We start from the raw sequence: 12,266 nt of genomic DNA, 5'->3' as shown, positions 1-12,266 counted from the left end.
TATTACCTGTTGAAAACTTGCAGTCAATTAAAAAAAAAAAAAAGAAGTTGCTATTTTGGTAAAAAACCTATATGACATGTTAAATATTGCTATTGATCCTGAAAATATAGATGATTATCTCTGCATTTGGTGATTTTTGTGCATCTAGTGTCAAATCTGAGACTTTTATAGCAATTTTAAATTGTGTTGTACTGCTATAGAGAAATGCGATTTTATAAGGGAACAACTTTGAATTTTTGGATGCCGCTGCTCACGGAGACTGATATATGTCTAAGGTAAGTGCCTGTTTTGGTTTTAGGTCGGTAGCAGCTTTGGTTTTGAAAATATTTGAAGTTTTTGAAAATTGGCCCCCTACGAATCGGCCTTGTGTCATGTCAATAGGTAATGAAGTCTATGAATATAGTAGACGGCAATACAAAAAAATGATGGTCATTTGTTGCTTTGTAAAGTTTGCAACACTGCATGCTTCCTGTAAGGCAAAATACGAAGGGATGACCAACACTTAAACTTCTGGTTGAGAGTTGAACAAATTGATCTTCTTTGTGTCAGCAGAAAAAACAAAGGCGGAGCCCATCTCCTCATCAGTCCTTCCCGTCGGCCAGATGATCGACAAGGTCAAAGGTTACTGCTCGGCACGCTCCGACGGCTCCTAAAAGAGCTTCGCCCTAAATCCCCTCGAGCCGCGCCCCTCCATCCGTAGGTTGCTGCCCGAATAAATAGCGAGCGACATCACGTGCCGCAGATTCTTCAGGAATGGCCACCCTGTGCGGGCCGCTCGCCCGCTGATCCGACGGCGACCGGCGTGCTCCGCCGCTTGACATTCCTGCTCGAAAAAGCAAGGCCGGGAGGAAGAAAGAGACATTTTTTGCATCTAACTCTGGCATCTGACCACCGTCAAAACCCACGCACGGACGCATGCGGTCTGTCTACCGCGCGAGAAAGACCTCCCTGGCTCCGAGTGAGCTCTAATCATGTTCAAACTGGATTTCTACAACTTTAAGCGCACAACTTGTCATTGCTGACATTTTAACATCCAACTGCGTGTGCTTTCGATATAATCTGTAAAACAAAGCATTTATTTTCATGTTTCTTGGCTGACTATGCGAACAGAATAAAACCCATATAACAAAAGGAAATATATTTTTTTTATTCACTATTTTTTGCACCATGATCTACCTTGCCTGTTTGTAGTTTTTCCCCAGAGTAGGTTTAATCATGAATTTCTTGAAATGTATAGTTAGATCAGCGGTTCTTAACATTGCTAAAGGTACCGAACCCCACGAGTTTCACAGGTACATTCCCCCAACCCTTCAGAATTTCATAATAAAGCAATTTTTTCACGAATTCAAAACTTAGCAAGCTAGTATCTAAGTGAATTCCTGTTCAAATTTCTTCCGGATTTCAAATTCACCCTAATTTTCAGACTATAAGGCACACCTGACTATTAAGCCGCGCCCCCACCAAATTTTAAACGAAAACCACATTTGTTCATAGATAAGCCGCACTGGAATATAAGCCGCAGTTGTTTTCACTGTATCATGGGATATTTACACCAAAAGATATTAACCAGGAGCAATTTGACAGCGGCATAATAAGACCAAATGAACCCCATGAAGATTTGAACCAACTGGTTGCAAAGCTTCATTGCTTCAAGATGCTTCAATTGGCGATCACTGATCCCTTGGGGGAGAAAGTCGACCTCTTCTACCACCTGCTTTCAACACTTGTTGTCCAACATAGCTCCTAGCATGCACTGCAGCGCTAAAGATGTAAATTACAATCAAAATTCATGTTCTGTGCTAATTATTTATTCAGTTACTGTTCTAGTTATTTCATTGATTGCTAGTTATGGTATTTGGGAACACTTTATTTAACAGTGGAGCCATTAGACTCTTTTCTGAGTGAATCTTGGATCCACGCGGGCTCCAGTAGCTCTCCTGCAATATATGCGGCGACTGTGGTGTAATTCAATGGAAGTTTCATCTGAAAAATCCACCTTTTGCCACAAAACAGTGAAGTTTGCTGGTGGAAAAATCATGGTCTGGGGTTACATCCAGTATGGGGGTGTGCGAGAGATCTGCAGGGTGGAAGGCAACATAAATAGTCTGGAATAACAACAAATCTTAGCTGCCTCTTACATTCCTAAGCATAAAAAGGGACAAATTCTGCACCAGGATAGTGCTCCGTTGCATACTTCAATCTCTACCTTAAAGTTTCTCAAGGCAAATAAGATAAAGATCCTCCAGGACTGGCCAGCCCAGTCACCAGACATGAACAGGATGAAAGAGGAAGCATGGAAGACGAAACCCAAGAATGTTGATAAACTCTGGGAGGCATGCAAGACTGCTGTCTTTGATGTTCCTGATGACCTCATCAATAAATTGTATGAATCCTTGCCGAACAGCATGGGGACAATCCTTCAAGCCCATGGAAGTCATACAAAATATTAAATTTGCATCTCCCAGCACCACTATTTAATTGGCTTATGTTATGTAACATATTTTTGTATTTGAAGTACACTTTTTGTTCAATTTTCACTCTACTTTCTGTGGGCGACAAAACTTTTGTCTTGCCAAAATTTGACCTTTATGTCTTCATTAAATGATAAATCTTTTTTCAGTGAAACAAATATATTTTTGTACATTTAACATCATTTGAGAGGGTCTTAGCTTTCATATGAGCCTTTTCTGAAACCAATTGAATCATTAAAAGTCAGGTTGTTAGCAATTGTTCCTACAAAATGGATAAGTGACAAGACTTTTGTCAGGAACTGTATAAAGATTTAATATTGTATATACTGTATATTTTTATCTTTGGATTAAAATATGGTAATAATTGTTTTTCCGATTAATCCAACCTTTTGTCTGGTATGAAATACAATATATTTTTGAAGATCAGTCCAATACTTCGCACTAATGGGGCAACCATAAAACAAATGAGGTATATTTTCAGGCTCACTCTTACAAAATGTGCATTTGTCGTCAACATCCTTAAAACGGGACTAGTACACATTAGTTGGGTATATTTTATGTAAAATCTTTTAAATGCAATTCCCTTACTTTGTTAGAAACAAACAGTTTAAAACAGGGGTGCCCAAGTCCGGTCCTCGAGAGCTCCTATATCCAGCTTGTTTTCCATGTCTCTTTCCTTTAACACACCTGAATTAAATGATCAGCAAGCGCTGCAGGAGCCTGATAATGATCCTGATTATTTGATTCAGGTGTGTTGGCGGAGGGAAACATGGAAAACAAGCTGGATAAGGGCTCTCGAGGACCGGACTTGGGCACCCCTGGTTTAAAAGGAACAAGCCCCGCCTCTCTCTATTTAATATGATCAAACTGCGCATTCCAGAAGAATTTCCCGCGAGGTACAATTTTTCTATTTCTATAAAGAGATTCCCTTTATGTTTGTTTGAACTTTTTTTGTTTTTTTTTTTGCCTAAAAGATCTATATCATTTAAGTAAGGGACAGATTTCTCATTCTTTCATTAATTCTAATATTCCACTGGGGATAGAGTTAATCACATAGGTCTTCATTTGAAATTCATATATAGGAAAATCGATTACGTGCAATGAGATTTTTCGGCCACTAAGGATTGAACTGCTCCACTTGCCTCCCCTCAATCGCCACTCCTTTGTTTTCTCTGTCACAAATTGAATGAGGGGGGAAAAAAAAAAAAAAAAGGGCGCGACCAGTGGTGCGGTGGTGAATCACCTGCGTGACGTCAGCAAGGCGGGCGGGGCGCGGCTCCTTTCTCTTCCTGTTTTCAAACGCACGCAGGTGACAAAAAGCTGAGATTTTTCGCAGAACATGTCGCCGCGCATCTTCTTCCTCCTCCTCTTCTCGCTCCTGGCTCGTCCCCGCGCCGGGGACGCGGACAGTTACCGGTCCGGCCGGCAAGACTTCGCCGTGGACCTGGAGGACGCGGTCCAGGCAGGCGCGGCCCTGTTGGACGTCGTGCAAGAGAGCGACTGCCGGGCTGCATGCGGCGCGCTCCCGCGATGCGACGTCGCGCAGACGGACGGCAACCTGACGTGCGCGCTCATCGACTGCGAGCACAGGGGCAGGTTCGTGTGCCGCTTCCTCCGCAGACCCCAGTTCCGAATTGACGTCCGGGAGGAACAGTATCGGAAGTATTTGGAAGGACCGCCGGAAAAAGGTGACAACAAGCACAACGTTCTTATCACTGGCAATTGACGGCGTTAGACGTCCAATCCATTTGGAAAGGGAAGAGTACTTCCAGTCCAAAAATGACGTCTGGCCCTGTCAATGGCAGCTTTTTAAAAAAAAATATATATATATATATATATATGTTTTTTAATCAAGAATAAAATACAAGCAACATACAATATTTTTAAAAAAAACTGCTTCAATTGGACGTCTTTTGCCGTCAATAGACGCTAAAGACTACTTAGCTGTAGCCTACTTTTTTTTTTTATTTAAAAAGTCAAATTTCCCCCCCAAAAAAGTGTGCTTCTTTTGGTGTTCTAAGCATTTAAAAAACGAAGAGAATATTTACAGCTTTTTTTCTTTTGTTATCAAACAAAATTTTCTAGTGCTGCAACGATAAATAAATTAAGTCGAGTAATTCGAGAAGCAAAATGATTTGAATTCAATTTTGCTGCTTTGAGTATTCGTTTAATTAAAGTGGCCTTGTAATGGTTTATTTTGAAAGTCTTTGCATTTAGTTTTATTGATTTGGGCGGATACACTGCCCTCTAGTGGCAACGGTGAATATGATATAACTCATTTCACGTGGCTGAATCCAGCTGCTCCCTGTTAAGACCAACATAAGTTAAGTTTTTGTTTGAGCTAATGTTATTTTTAATGCATTCGTAATTTAGTTGAGAGGTATATTTAGCCGTTTTTTGTGGGAATATGTGTTCGAACCATTTTTTAATTGCATTGTAAAAAAGAAGAAAAAAAAGTTAGCATTTTATAGCATTTAGGCTAGCAGACTTTTGCTATGTAAATTAGCCAAAGTGGTGTTGTAAGGGTTTGTTTTGAAAGTGTTTGCATATAGTTTTAATGATTTGGATGGATACACTGCCCTCTGTGGCAAAAGCGAATATGAAATAACGCATTTCACATGGCTGAATCTAGCTGCTCCCTATTAAGACCAACAAAAGCTAAGTTTTTATTTGAGCTAATGTTTTTTTAATGCATTTGTAATTTAATTTATTGGTATATTTAACCTTTTATGTGGGAATGTATTTGAACCATTTAAGAGCATTAAAAAAAAATTACCATTTTTAAAGCATTTAAGCTAGCGGACTTTTGTTATGTAAATTGGCCAAAGTGGTGGTATAATGGTTTGTTTTGAAAGTATTTGCATTTAGTTTTGTTGATTTGGGTGGATACACTGCCCTATAGTGGCAACAGTGAATATGATATAACTCATTTCACGTGGCTGTATCCAGTTGCTCCCTGTTAAGACCAACATAAGCTAATGTGTTTTTTTTTGTGTGTTTTTTTTATGCATTTGTAATTTAATTTAGGGGTATATCAAAGCTTTTTTCATGGGAATATGTGTTTAAACCTTTTGAGAGCATGGTAAGAAAAAAAGTTAGCCTTATAAAGCATTCAAGCTAGCAAACTTTTGCTATGTTAATTAGCCAAAGTGGTGGTGTAATGGTTAGTTTTGAAAGTGTTTGCATTTAGTTTTGTTGATTTGGGTGGGTACACTGCCCTCTAGTGGCAACAGCGAAAATGACATAACTCATTTCATATGACTGAATCCAGCTGCTCCCTGTTAAGACCAACATAAGCTAAGTTTTTGTTTGAGCTAATGTTTTTTTTAATGCATTTGTAATTAAATTTGAAGGTATATTTAACCTTTTTTGTGGGAATATGTGTTTGAGCCATTCAAGAGCATTTTAAAAAAAGGGTTTGCAGTGAAAAGAAAGTGTTTGTATTTAGTTTTTTTTTTTTTTTTTTTTTTTTTTAATTTGGGTGGATACGTGGCCCTCTAGTGGAAAAAGTGAATAAGAAATAACTAATTTCACATGGCTGAATCTAGCTGCTCCCTATTAAAACCAACATAAGCTTTTGTTTGAGCGAATTATGCATTTGTAATTTAGTTTATAGTTTTTTTCACTTTAGAGCATTTTTTTAATGTTAGGATTTTATAGCATTTAGGCTAGTGGACTTTTGCTACGTAAGTACGCTAATTGTTCTTTTGTTGTACCTAGATCCTCATTTATTTTTTATACCATTTGAGGACAAGTTCAGGTATTTGAATTTTTTATGTTTTTTATCCAAATACTCGATGACTTGAATTAACTACTGTATTCGAACTACTGAAATAATCGATAGCTGCAGCCCTAGACATTTAAAAAAAAAAAGAAAAAAAGATCATATTTACTGGTTTAGCTGCCATTGATGCCAATAGACCCAGTCTATTGCCATCAATGGCAGTTAATGAGTTAAATGGGCGGAGACCTAAATTGAGGAGCAAAAGTGTCCCTCCTCAGACGAGCCGGCGCCGCCCATCGCCGTGCCGGGTCGGGACCAGGTGGTGCGACCCGGAGCCACGGTGACGCTCAACGGTATCCAGAGTTTGGCACTCGGCGACGCCTCTATCACTGACTACAATTGGACGCTACAAAGCGGGAACGCCAACGTCGTCATGGAGGTGACCTGCCCACACGCGCGTTTTCTTGTCCGCCAAAATACAAACTCATCGCGGTCATTTGCAGAAGACGCCGCTGTCCGACCAGGTGCTACTGTCAAACCTGGAGGCAGGACGGTACCTCTTCCGCCTCACCGTCACTGACTCCAACAGGCGTTCACATGCCGCTGACGTCCAAGTTCTGGTCCTGGACGGCCACGAGTCCGCACGTAAGTTCCAAAGTCGCCGACCTTGACGGACGAAATCCAAAGACGACACTGCTATTTTCAGGTTACTGCTTGTCCGAGGCCAAGACTGGGCCCTGCCGCGCCGCCTTCCCGCGCTGGCATTACGACGCCGACTTGCAGCGATGTAGGCAATTCGTCTTCGGAGGATGTAAAGGAAATCTCAACAACTTCCTGTCAGAGAAGGAGTGCGAGCGGGCCTGCGACGGAGTCACGCGTAGGCTAGGCTATCGGCATGCGTACAAACACTCTCACACTCACCTGATATTTTTTGTTCTCGTTCCGCAGCGATATCGTCGGAACTCCAGCGCGTCGCCCTTCCAGCAGGCAGTAAGTCCCGCCCGAGCCTCTTGACGTCTCCGCGTCGTGTCGTGTCAGCCACTGTTCGCGCGTCTAATTTCAGAGGTGTGCGGCTTTGCTTGCGGTGCCAGTCAGCTGAGTTGCGACGGCGACTGCTGCCTGGACAGAAGTCTGGAATGCGACGGCGTGGCGCAGTGTGCCGACCGCACCGATGAGGAGCACTGCACTAGACGTAACACTCACGGCGTCTCTCGCGTACGCTTTATAGAGATGCGTGTCGTGTAACATGGTGATCTTCGGCAGTCAATCGGACCTTCTCCCGTCTTCTGGATCTGGATGTCGACCAGAGAAAAGGTGAGGGCGGGCGAGCGCCTTTGGGCCACGGATTGTCAGGTTACCAACAGTCCCGGATTGCGCGGGACAACCCGGAATTTAGGAAGTTCAGATTGGTACGTGTCGCGAGCTAACCCCGCGTCCCCCTCAGCCCGCTGTGCCGAGCCCCCCCAGACGGGCCCTTGCCGGGCAAGCCACGCGCGCTGGTACTACGACCCGCTCGAGACGCGTTGCCGGCGCTTCACGTACGGCGGCTGCTACGGGAACGACAACAACTTTGCCGAGGAGACGCAATGCGACGCCGCCTGCCACGGCGTCACGGGTACGTGAGGTAGCACGCGTGCCAAACAGACCTACAGTGGGGCAAACAAGTATTTAGTCAACCGCTGATTGTGCAAGTTCTCCCACTTGAAAATATTAGAGAGGCCTGTAATTGTCAACATGGTTAAACCTCAACCATGAGAGACAGAATGTCGGGAAAAAAAAAAAAAAGAATTAAAGAATTTATTTGCAAATCATGGTGGAAAATAAGTATTTGGTCAATACCAAAAGTTCATCTCAATACTTTGTGATGTACCCTTTGTTGGCAATAACAGAGGCCAAACATTTTCTGTAACTCTTCACAAGCTTTTCCCACTGGTATTTTGGCCCATTTCTCCATGCAGATCTCCTCTAGAGCAGTGATGTTTTGGGGCTGTCATTGGGCAACACGGACTTTCAACTCCCGCCAAAGATTTTTTTATGGGGTTGAGATCTGGAGACTGGCTAGGCCACTCCAGGACCTTGAAGTGCTTCTTATGAAGCCACTCCTTTGTTGCCCTGGCTGTGTGTTTGGGATCATTGTCATGCTGAAAGACTCAGCCACATCTCATCTCCAATGCCCTTGCTGACGGAAGTTTTTTTTTTTTTTTAATCTAAATCTTTCCATACATGGCCCCATTCATTCTTTCCTTTACACAGATCAGTCGTCCTGGTCCTTTTGCAGAAAAACAGCTCCAAAGCATGATGTTTCCACCCCCATGCTTCAGAGTGGGTATGGTGTTCTTCGGATGCAATTCAGTATTCTTTCTCCTCCAAACACGAGAACCTGTGTTTCTACCAAAAAGTTCTATTTTGGTTACATCTGACCATAACACATTCTCCCAGTCCTTTTCTGGATCATCCAAATGCTCTCTAGTGAACCGCAGACGGGCCTGGACGTGTACTGGCTTCAGCAGGGGGACACGTCTGGCAGTGCAGGATTCGAGTCCCTTTGACGCCACGGGGTCTTGCATGGAGCCCCAGATTGAGGGAGATTATCAGTGGTCTTGTATGTCTTCCGTGCCTGGCACAGCCAGACTGTTTTCTCTGTGTTTTTCAAACACTGAGAGTATAGTCTGGGACCCAGCCCATTAACGGCCTCTCGAGCAAGTACAAAATCAATCAACAAATCAGATTCGTTTATTTGCGTGACGTGTTCTTAACGAGCAACATCACTCTTCCGCATCGGAAGTCGTCTCCACAACAACACAGATGGTGAACAGGAGAGCCGAGAATATGTTCCAATCCACGGTAAAATCAGTTTTAAATGACCAAAAACACATCGACACAAGTCATTGACAACAGTCTGTCTCGCGCTAGCCATGTTAAATAAACTCCGCTCTCTCATATGTTTATTTCCGCGCGCAAGTCCCTCGTCCCGCCAGTCGCTGATTTGTCCACTCCGCTGTCTGTTTGCTGTGGCTTGCTCCGCCCTGGAAATTTTATCCGCTTAATGGTGGCCAGACTCAATAGCTGGAACAGCGGTGAGTCTGGAGTACCAGGCTAATGTCTTCCATTTTCTAATAATTGCTCCCACAGTTGATTTCTTTACACCAAGCATTTTACCTATTGCAGATACAATCTTCCCAGCCTGGTGCAGGTCTACAATTTTGTCTCTGGTGTCCTTCGACATCTCTTTGGTCTTGGCCATAGTGGAGTTTGGAGTGTGACTGACTGAGGTTGTGGACAGGTGTCTTTTATACCGATAATGAGTTAAAACTGGTGCCATTATTACAGGTGGCAAGTGGAGCCTCATTAGACCTCGTTAGAAGAAGTTAGACCTCTTTGACAACCAGAAATCTTGATTGTTTGTAGGTGACCAAATACTTATTTTCCACTCTAATTTGGAAATAAATTATTTAAAAATCAAACAATGTGATTTTCTGTTAATTTTTCTCCCCATTCTGTCTCTCATGCTTGAGGTTTACCCATGTTGACAATTACAGGCCTCTCTAATATTTTCAAGTCGGAGAACTTGCACAATTGGTGGTTGACTACTTATTTGCCCCACTGCACCAACTGACGTCATTTCCAATCGGCACAGAGCGGGATGTGTTCGCCCGAGGGCCCTTCGAACGCTTCGAGGAGAGACGAGACGAGGAAAGCGGCTCGGGTAAGCGCGAACTTTGGGAAGGGACTCGGGACGGGAAGTGACCCGGCTTCTGCGTCGTCAGGAACGGCGGCGGTGGCGGTGATTCTGGCCGTGGCCATCGCGGCCGCCCTCGCCGTTCTGGGCTACTGCTTTCTGAAGAACCGGAAGAAGAAGCGCGAGGCGGCCGAAGCCCGAGCGGCCCGCCAGGTCACGTCGGAACAGGATACCTTGGTGTACAACAGTACCACCAAACCTTTATGAGACCCGTAGGACCTTTTCTTGCATTTTGTTTTTGAAAATAAAGTTTCCTTTTCCTCCACCGAAAACTGCTGGCTCGCCGCCGTCCCAGGAAAAACCCGATCCGCGTCGGCCGAACTTTCAACCGTGTCTGCTCGCGGATCCGGATAGCTGCCAAAATGTCACTTTGTAGTCATTGTGATTTTACTGTGCTCGAGCCAAGATCAGAAAAATCCAATCATAGCCATCAAACATTTGAATTTGTCCTGATGCCAAAAATTGATATCTGTACTGTTTTCCCCCTATTACATTTCAAGCAAAAATAAATCTGAAACACTTTTTGGTTAAAATCTCTTTCCAGGTATATTCATCTCCCAAAAGCAACTTTCAATTAGCCTACAGCTAACAGTTATTTAGCGTGTCTATCTTCAGGTTTTGAAGCTTTCTAGCAAGAGAATCAGTCCTTTTCCTGATTATCACATGAAGGAAGTTGAAGAATAGCAAATAAGTAGATGATCCATTGTCTGCATCGTTTTGGGCATCGAGAAGAAGTAGTTTGGCCCAGTGTCTGCCATTGACCGAGCTGTCCATAGATGAAGTATGAGGACTCGCAGCTAATGAATTAACATCCTCTGCAACCCTTCTTCTCCAAACAGGGTTGGACATCTACTTGTAATAGTCATTAGGGATAAGAATCGAGAACCGGTTCCAATAGCAAATCGGTTCTGTGTGTTTCAATTCCATGGAATCGTTTGGCAGTTTATCTAACGATTCTCTTATAGATTCCGACCAGCACGAATTACGTCATGTAATTGCCCTATGCATTTTACGCATAATCGATTCAACAAGTAAGTGTACGTGATTATTCGAAAAAGTACCCTTCACTGAGGTTAATCTGCTTTAGCAATGAGTGAGTAATGAATTCATGAGACTACTTAAATGATTTTTTTCCAAAAAAGTGGGTTTATCGTATTCTTCGTTGAATACTCTATAACAAAAATATAACATACAGGATATGCATCTAAAATAATCCTAAACAATTATATTAGTAATTTTAATACTCATTTCGGTCGATAGTCCACCAATCAGTGTTTTTTTTTGTTTTTTTTTTTCCGGAATAATTTAAATTTGGTGGGTCGTGGGACCAATCTGACTACTGATTTCAAACAAAAGTATATACCCCCGCATCCGATGGTGGTATTTTTGTGTTGCTACGACTAACGGTAATCTTTGTAAATCGCACTGGAACAGCACCAAACCAAAGTTCCAGCATCATAACCTTGTCAAGAGTGAAGAATCTGCATTGGACAAGGTGTCCAATGAGTCAAGGTGATGATGCTGGAACTTTGGTTGGGTGCTGTTTCAGTGAGATTTACAAAGACGACTGACTGAAGAAAACATCAAAAGTTCCCTCGGTGCTTGATGATATGGGGCTGCATGTCAGGCAAAGGCACTGGGTACATGGCTGCTACTTAAATAATTATTCACTCGCATAATTTAAACTTTTAAACAAATCATCTCAATGAAAAAATTAGCGTCTGTAAAAAAGTCACGGGTATCTACCTGATAACTATCGCTTAATTGTATTTTTTTTTGTTACTTTCGCTTTCCCCCCCAATATTTTAGATGATAAGTAATCGATCCAAACAAAAATTTAAAAAGAAAAAAAATTTTTGAAAGGGTAAATATATGAAAATGACCATCTTGACCACTCCTTGATGTCTGCGATTTCTGCATAGCGACCCTTGTTATATTACCATGTTTCACCCCTAAAATCCCCCAAAAATCCGGCTGTTGCCATTCACAGCTGTGTGTTGACACTCGGTGATACATGCTACATGGAGTTTTTGGATGGAAAAGAGGTACGTACACGTTAATATCTCGTTAAAATCATGGCGTCCGTAATTATGGTCTCGCGTATACTCACCTCCAGCTAGGGTTTTGCTGTTCACTTTTATTTTTTTAAATGCCCTCCTGTTCAAAAATAAAAATTCCCCCAGAAAATTGAGATTTGAAGCTTGCCAATGATGTATCACATGCATATTGGATAATTTAGAAATTTGGCCAAATTGGGGGTCTCAGAGCGGAAGTTCACGTCAGATTTGTAAAGAAGCGCTCGAACTAAATGTATCTTTGGCGTCCTCTGCAG

General features: G+C 42.6%; 2 protein-coding genes across 5 annotated transcripts in view; both read left to right on the top strand.

The window, feature by feature from the left end:
- Positions 1 to 1,184, top strand: part of adgrg6 (adhesion G protein-coupled receptor G6) — a 47,459-nt gene extending 46,275 nt beyond the window's left edge. Inside the window, exon 22 of one of the 4 annotated variants that reach the window (XM_057822708.1) lies at positions 553 to 1,184. In XM_057822708.1, the coding sequence (XP_057678691.1) occupies positions 553 to 653 (101 nt within the window). In that variant the 3' untranslated portion in view covers positions 654 to 1,184. The remainder of the gene's footprint in view (positions 1 to 552) is intronic. The other 3 variants (XM_057822709.1, XM_057822710.1, XM_057822711.1) reach the window with 3 other exon arrangements.
- Positions 1,185 to 3,321: 2,137 nt separating this feature from the next.
- LOC130907708 (kunitz-type protease inhibitor 1-like) lies at positions 3,322 to 10,453 on the top strand. Its single transcript, XM_057823100.1, has 10 exons — positions 3,322 to 4,159; positions 6,474 to 6,634; positions 6,699 to 6,840; positions 6,902 to 7,072; positions 7,144 to 7,185; positions 7,259 to 7,387; positions 7,459 to 7,509; positions 7,640 to 7,810; positions 9,833 to 9,901; positions 9,963 to 10,453. Exons 1-10 carry the CDS (start codon positions 3,811 to 3,813, stop codon positions 10,139 to 10,141), a joined length of 1,464 nt encoding a protein of 487 aa, XP_057679083.1. The 5' UTR covers positions 3,322 to 3,810; the 3' UTR covers positions 10,142 to 10,453.
- The last annotated feature ends 1,813 nt before the right edge of the window (positions 10,454 to 12,266 follow it).

Source organism: Corythoichthys intestinalis, chromosome 19, assembly GCF_030265065.1.
Source record: "Corythoichthys intestinalis isolate RoL2023-P3 chromosome 19, ASM3026506v1, whole genome shotgun sequence".
NCBI classification, from domain to species: domain Eukaryota; kingdom Metazoa; phylum Chordata; class Actinopteri; order Syngnathiformes; family Syngnathidae; genus Corythoichthys; species Corythoichthys intestinalis.
The sequence above is the reverse complement of the archived record's forward strand: the minus strand, read 5'-3'. Positions and strand labels throughout refer to the sequence as shown.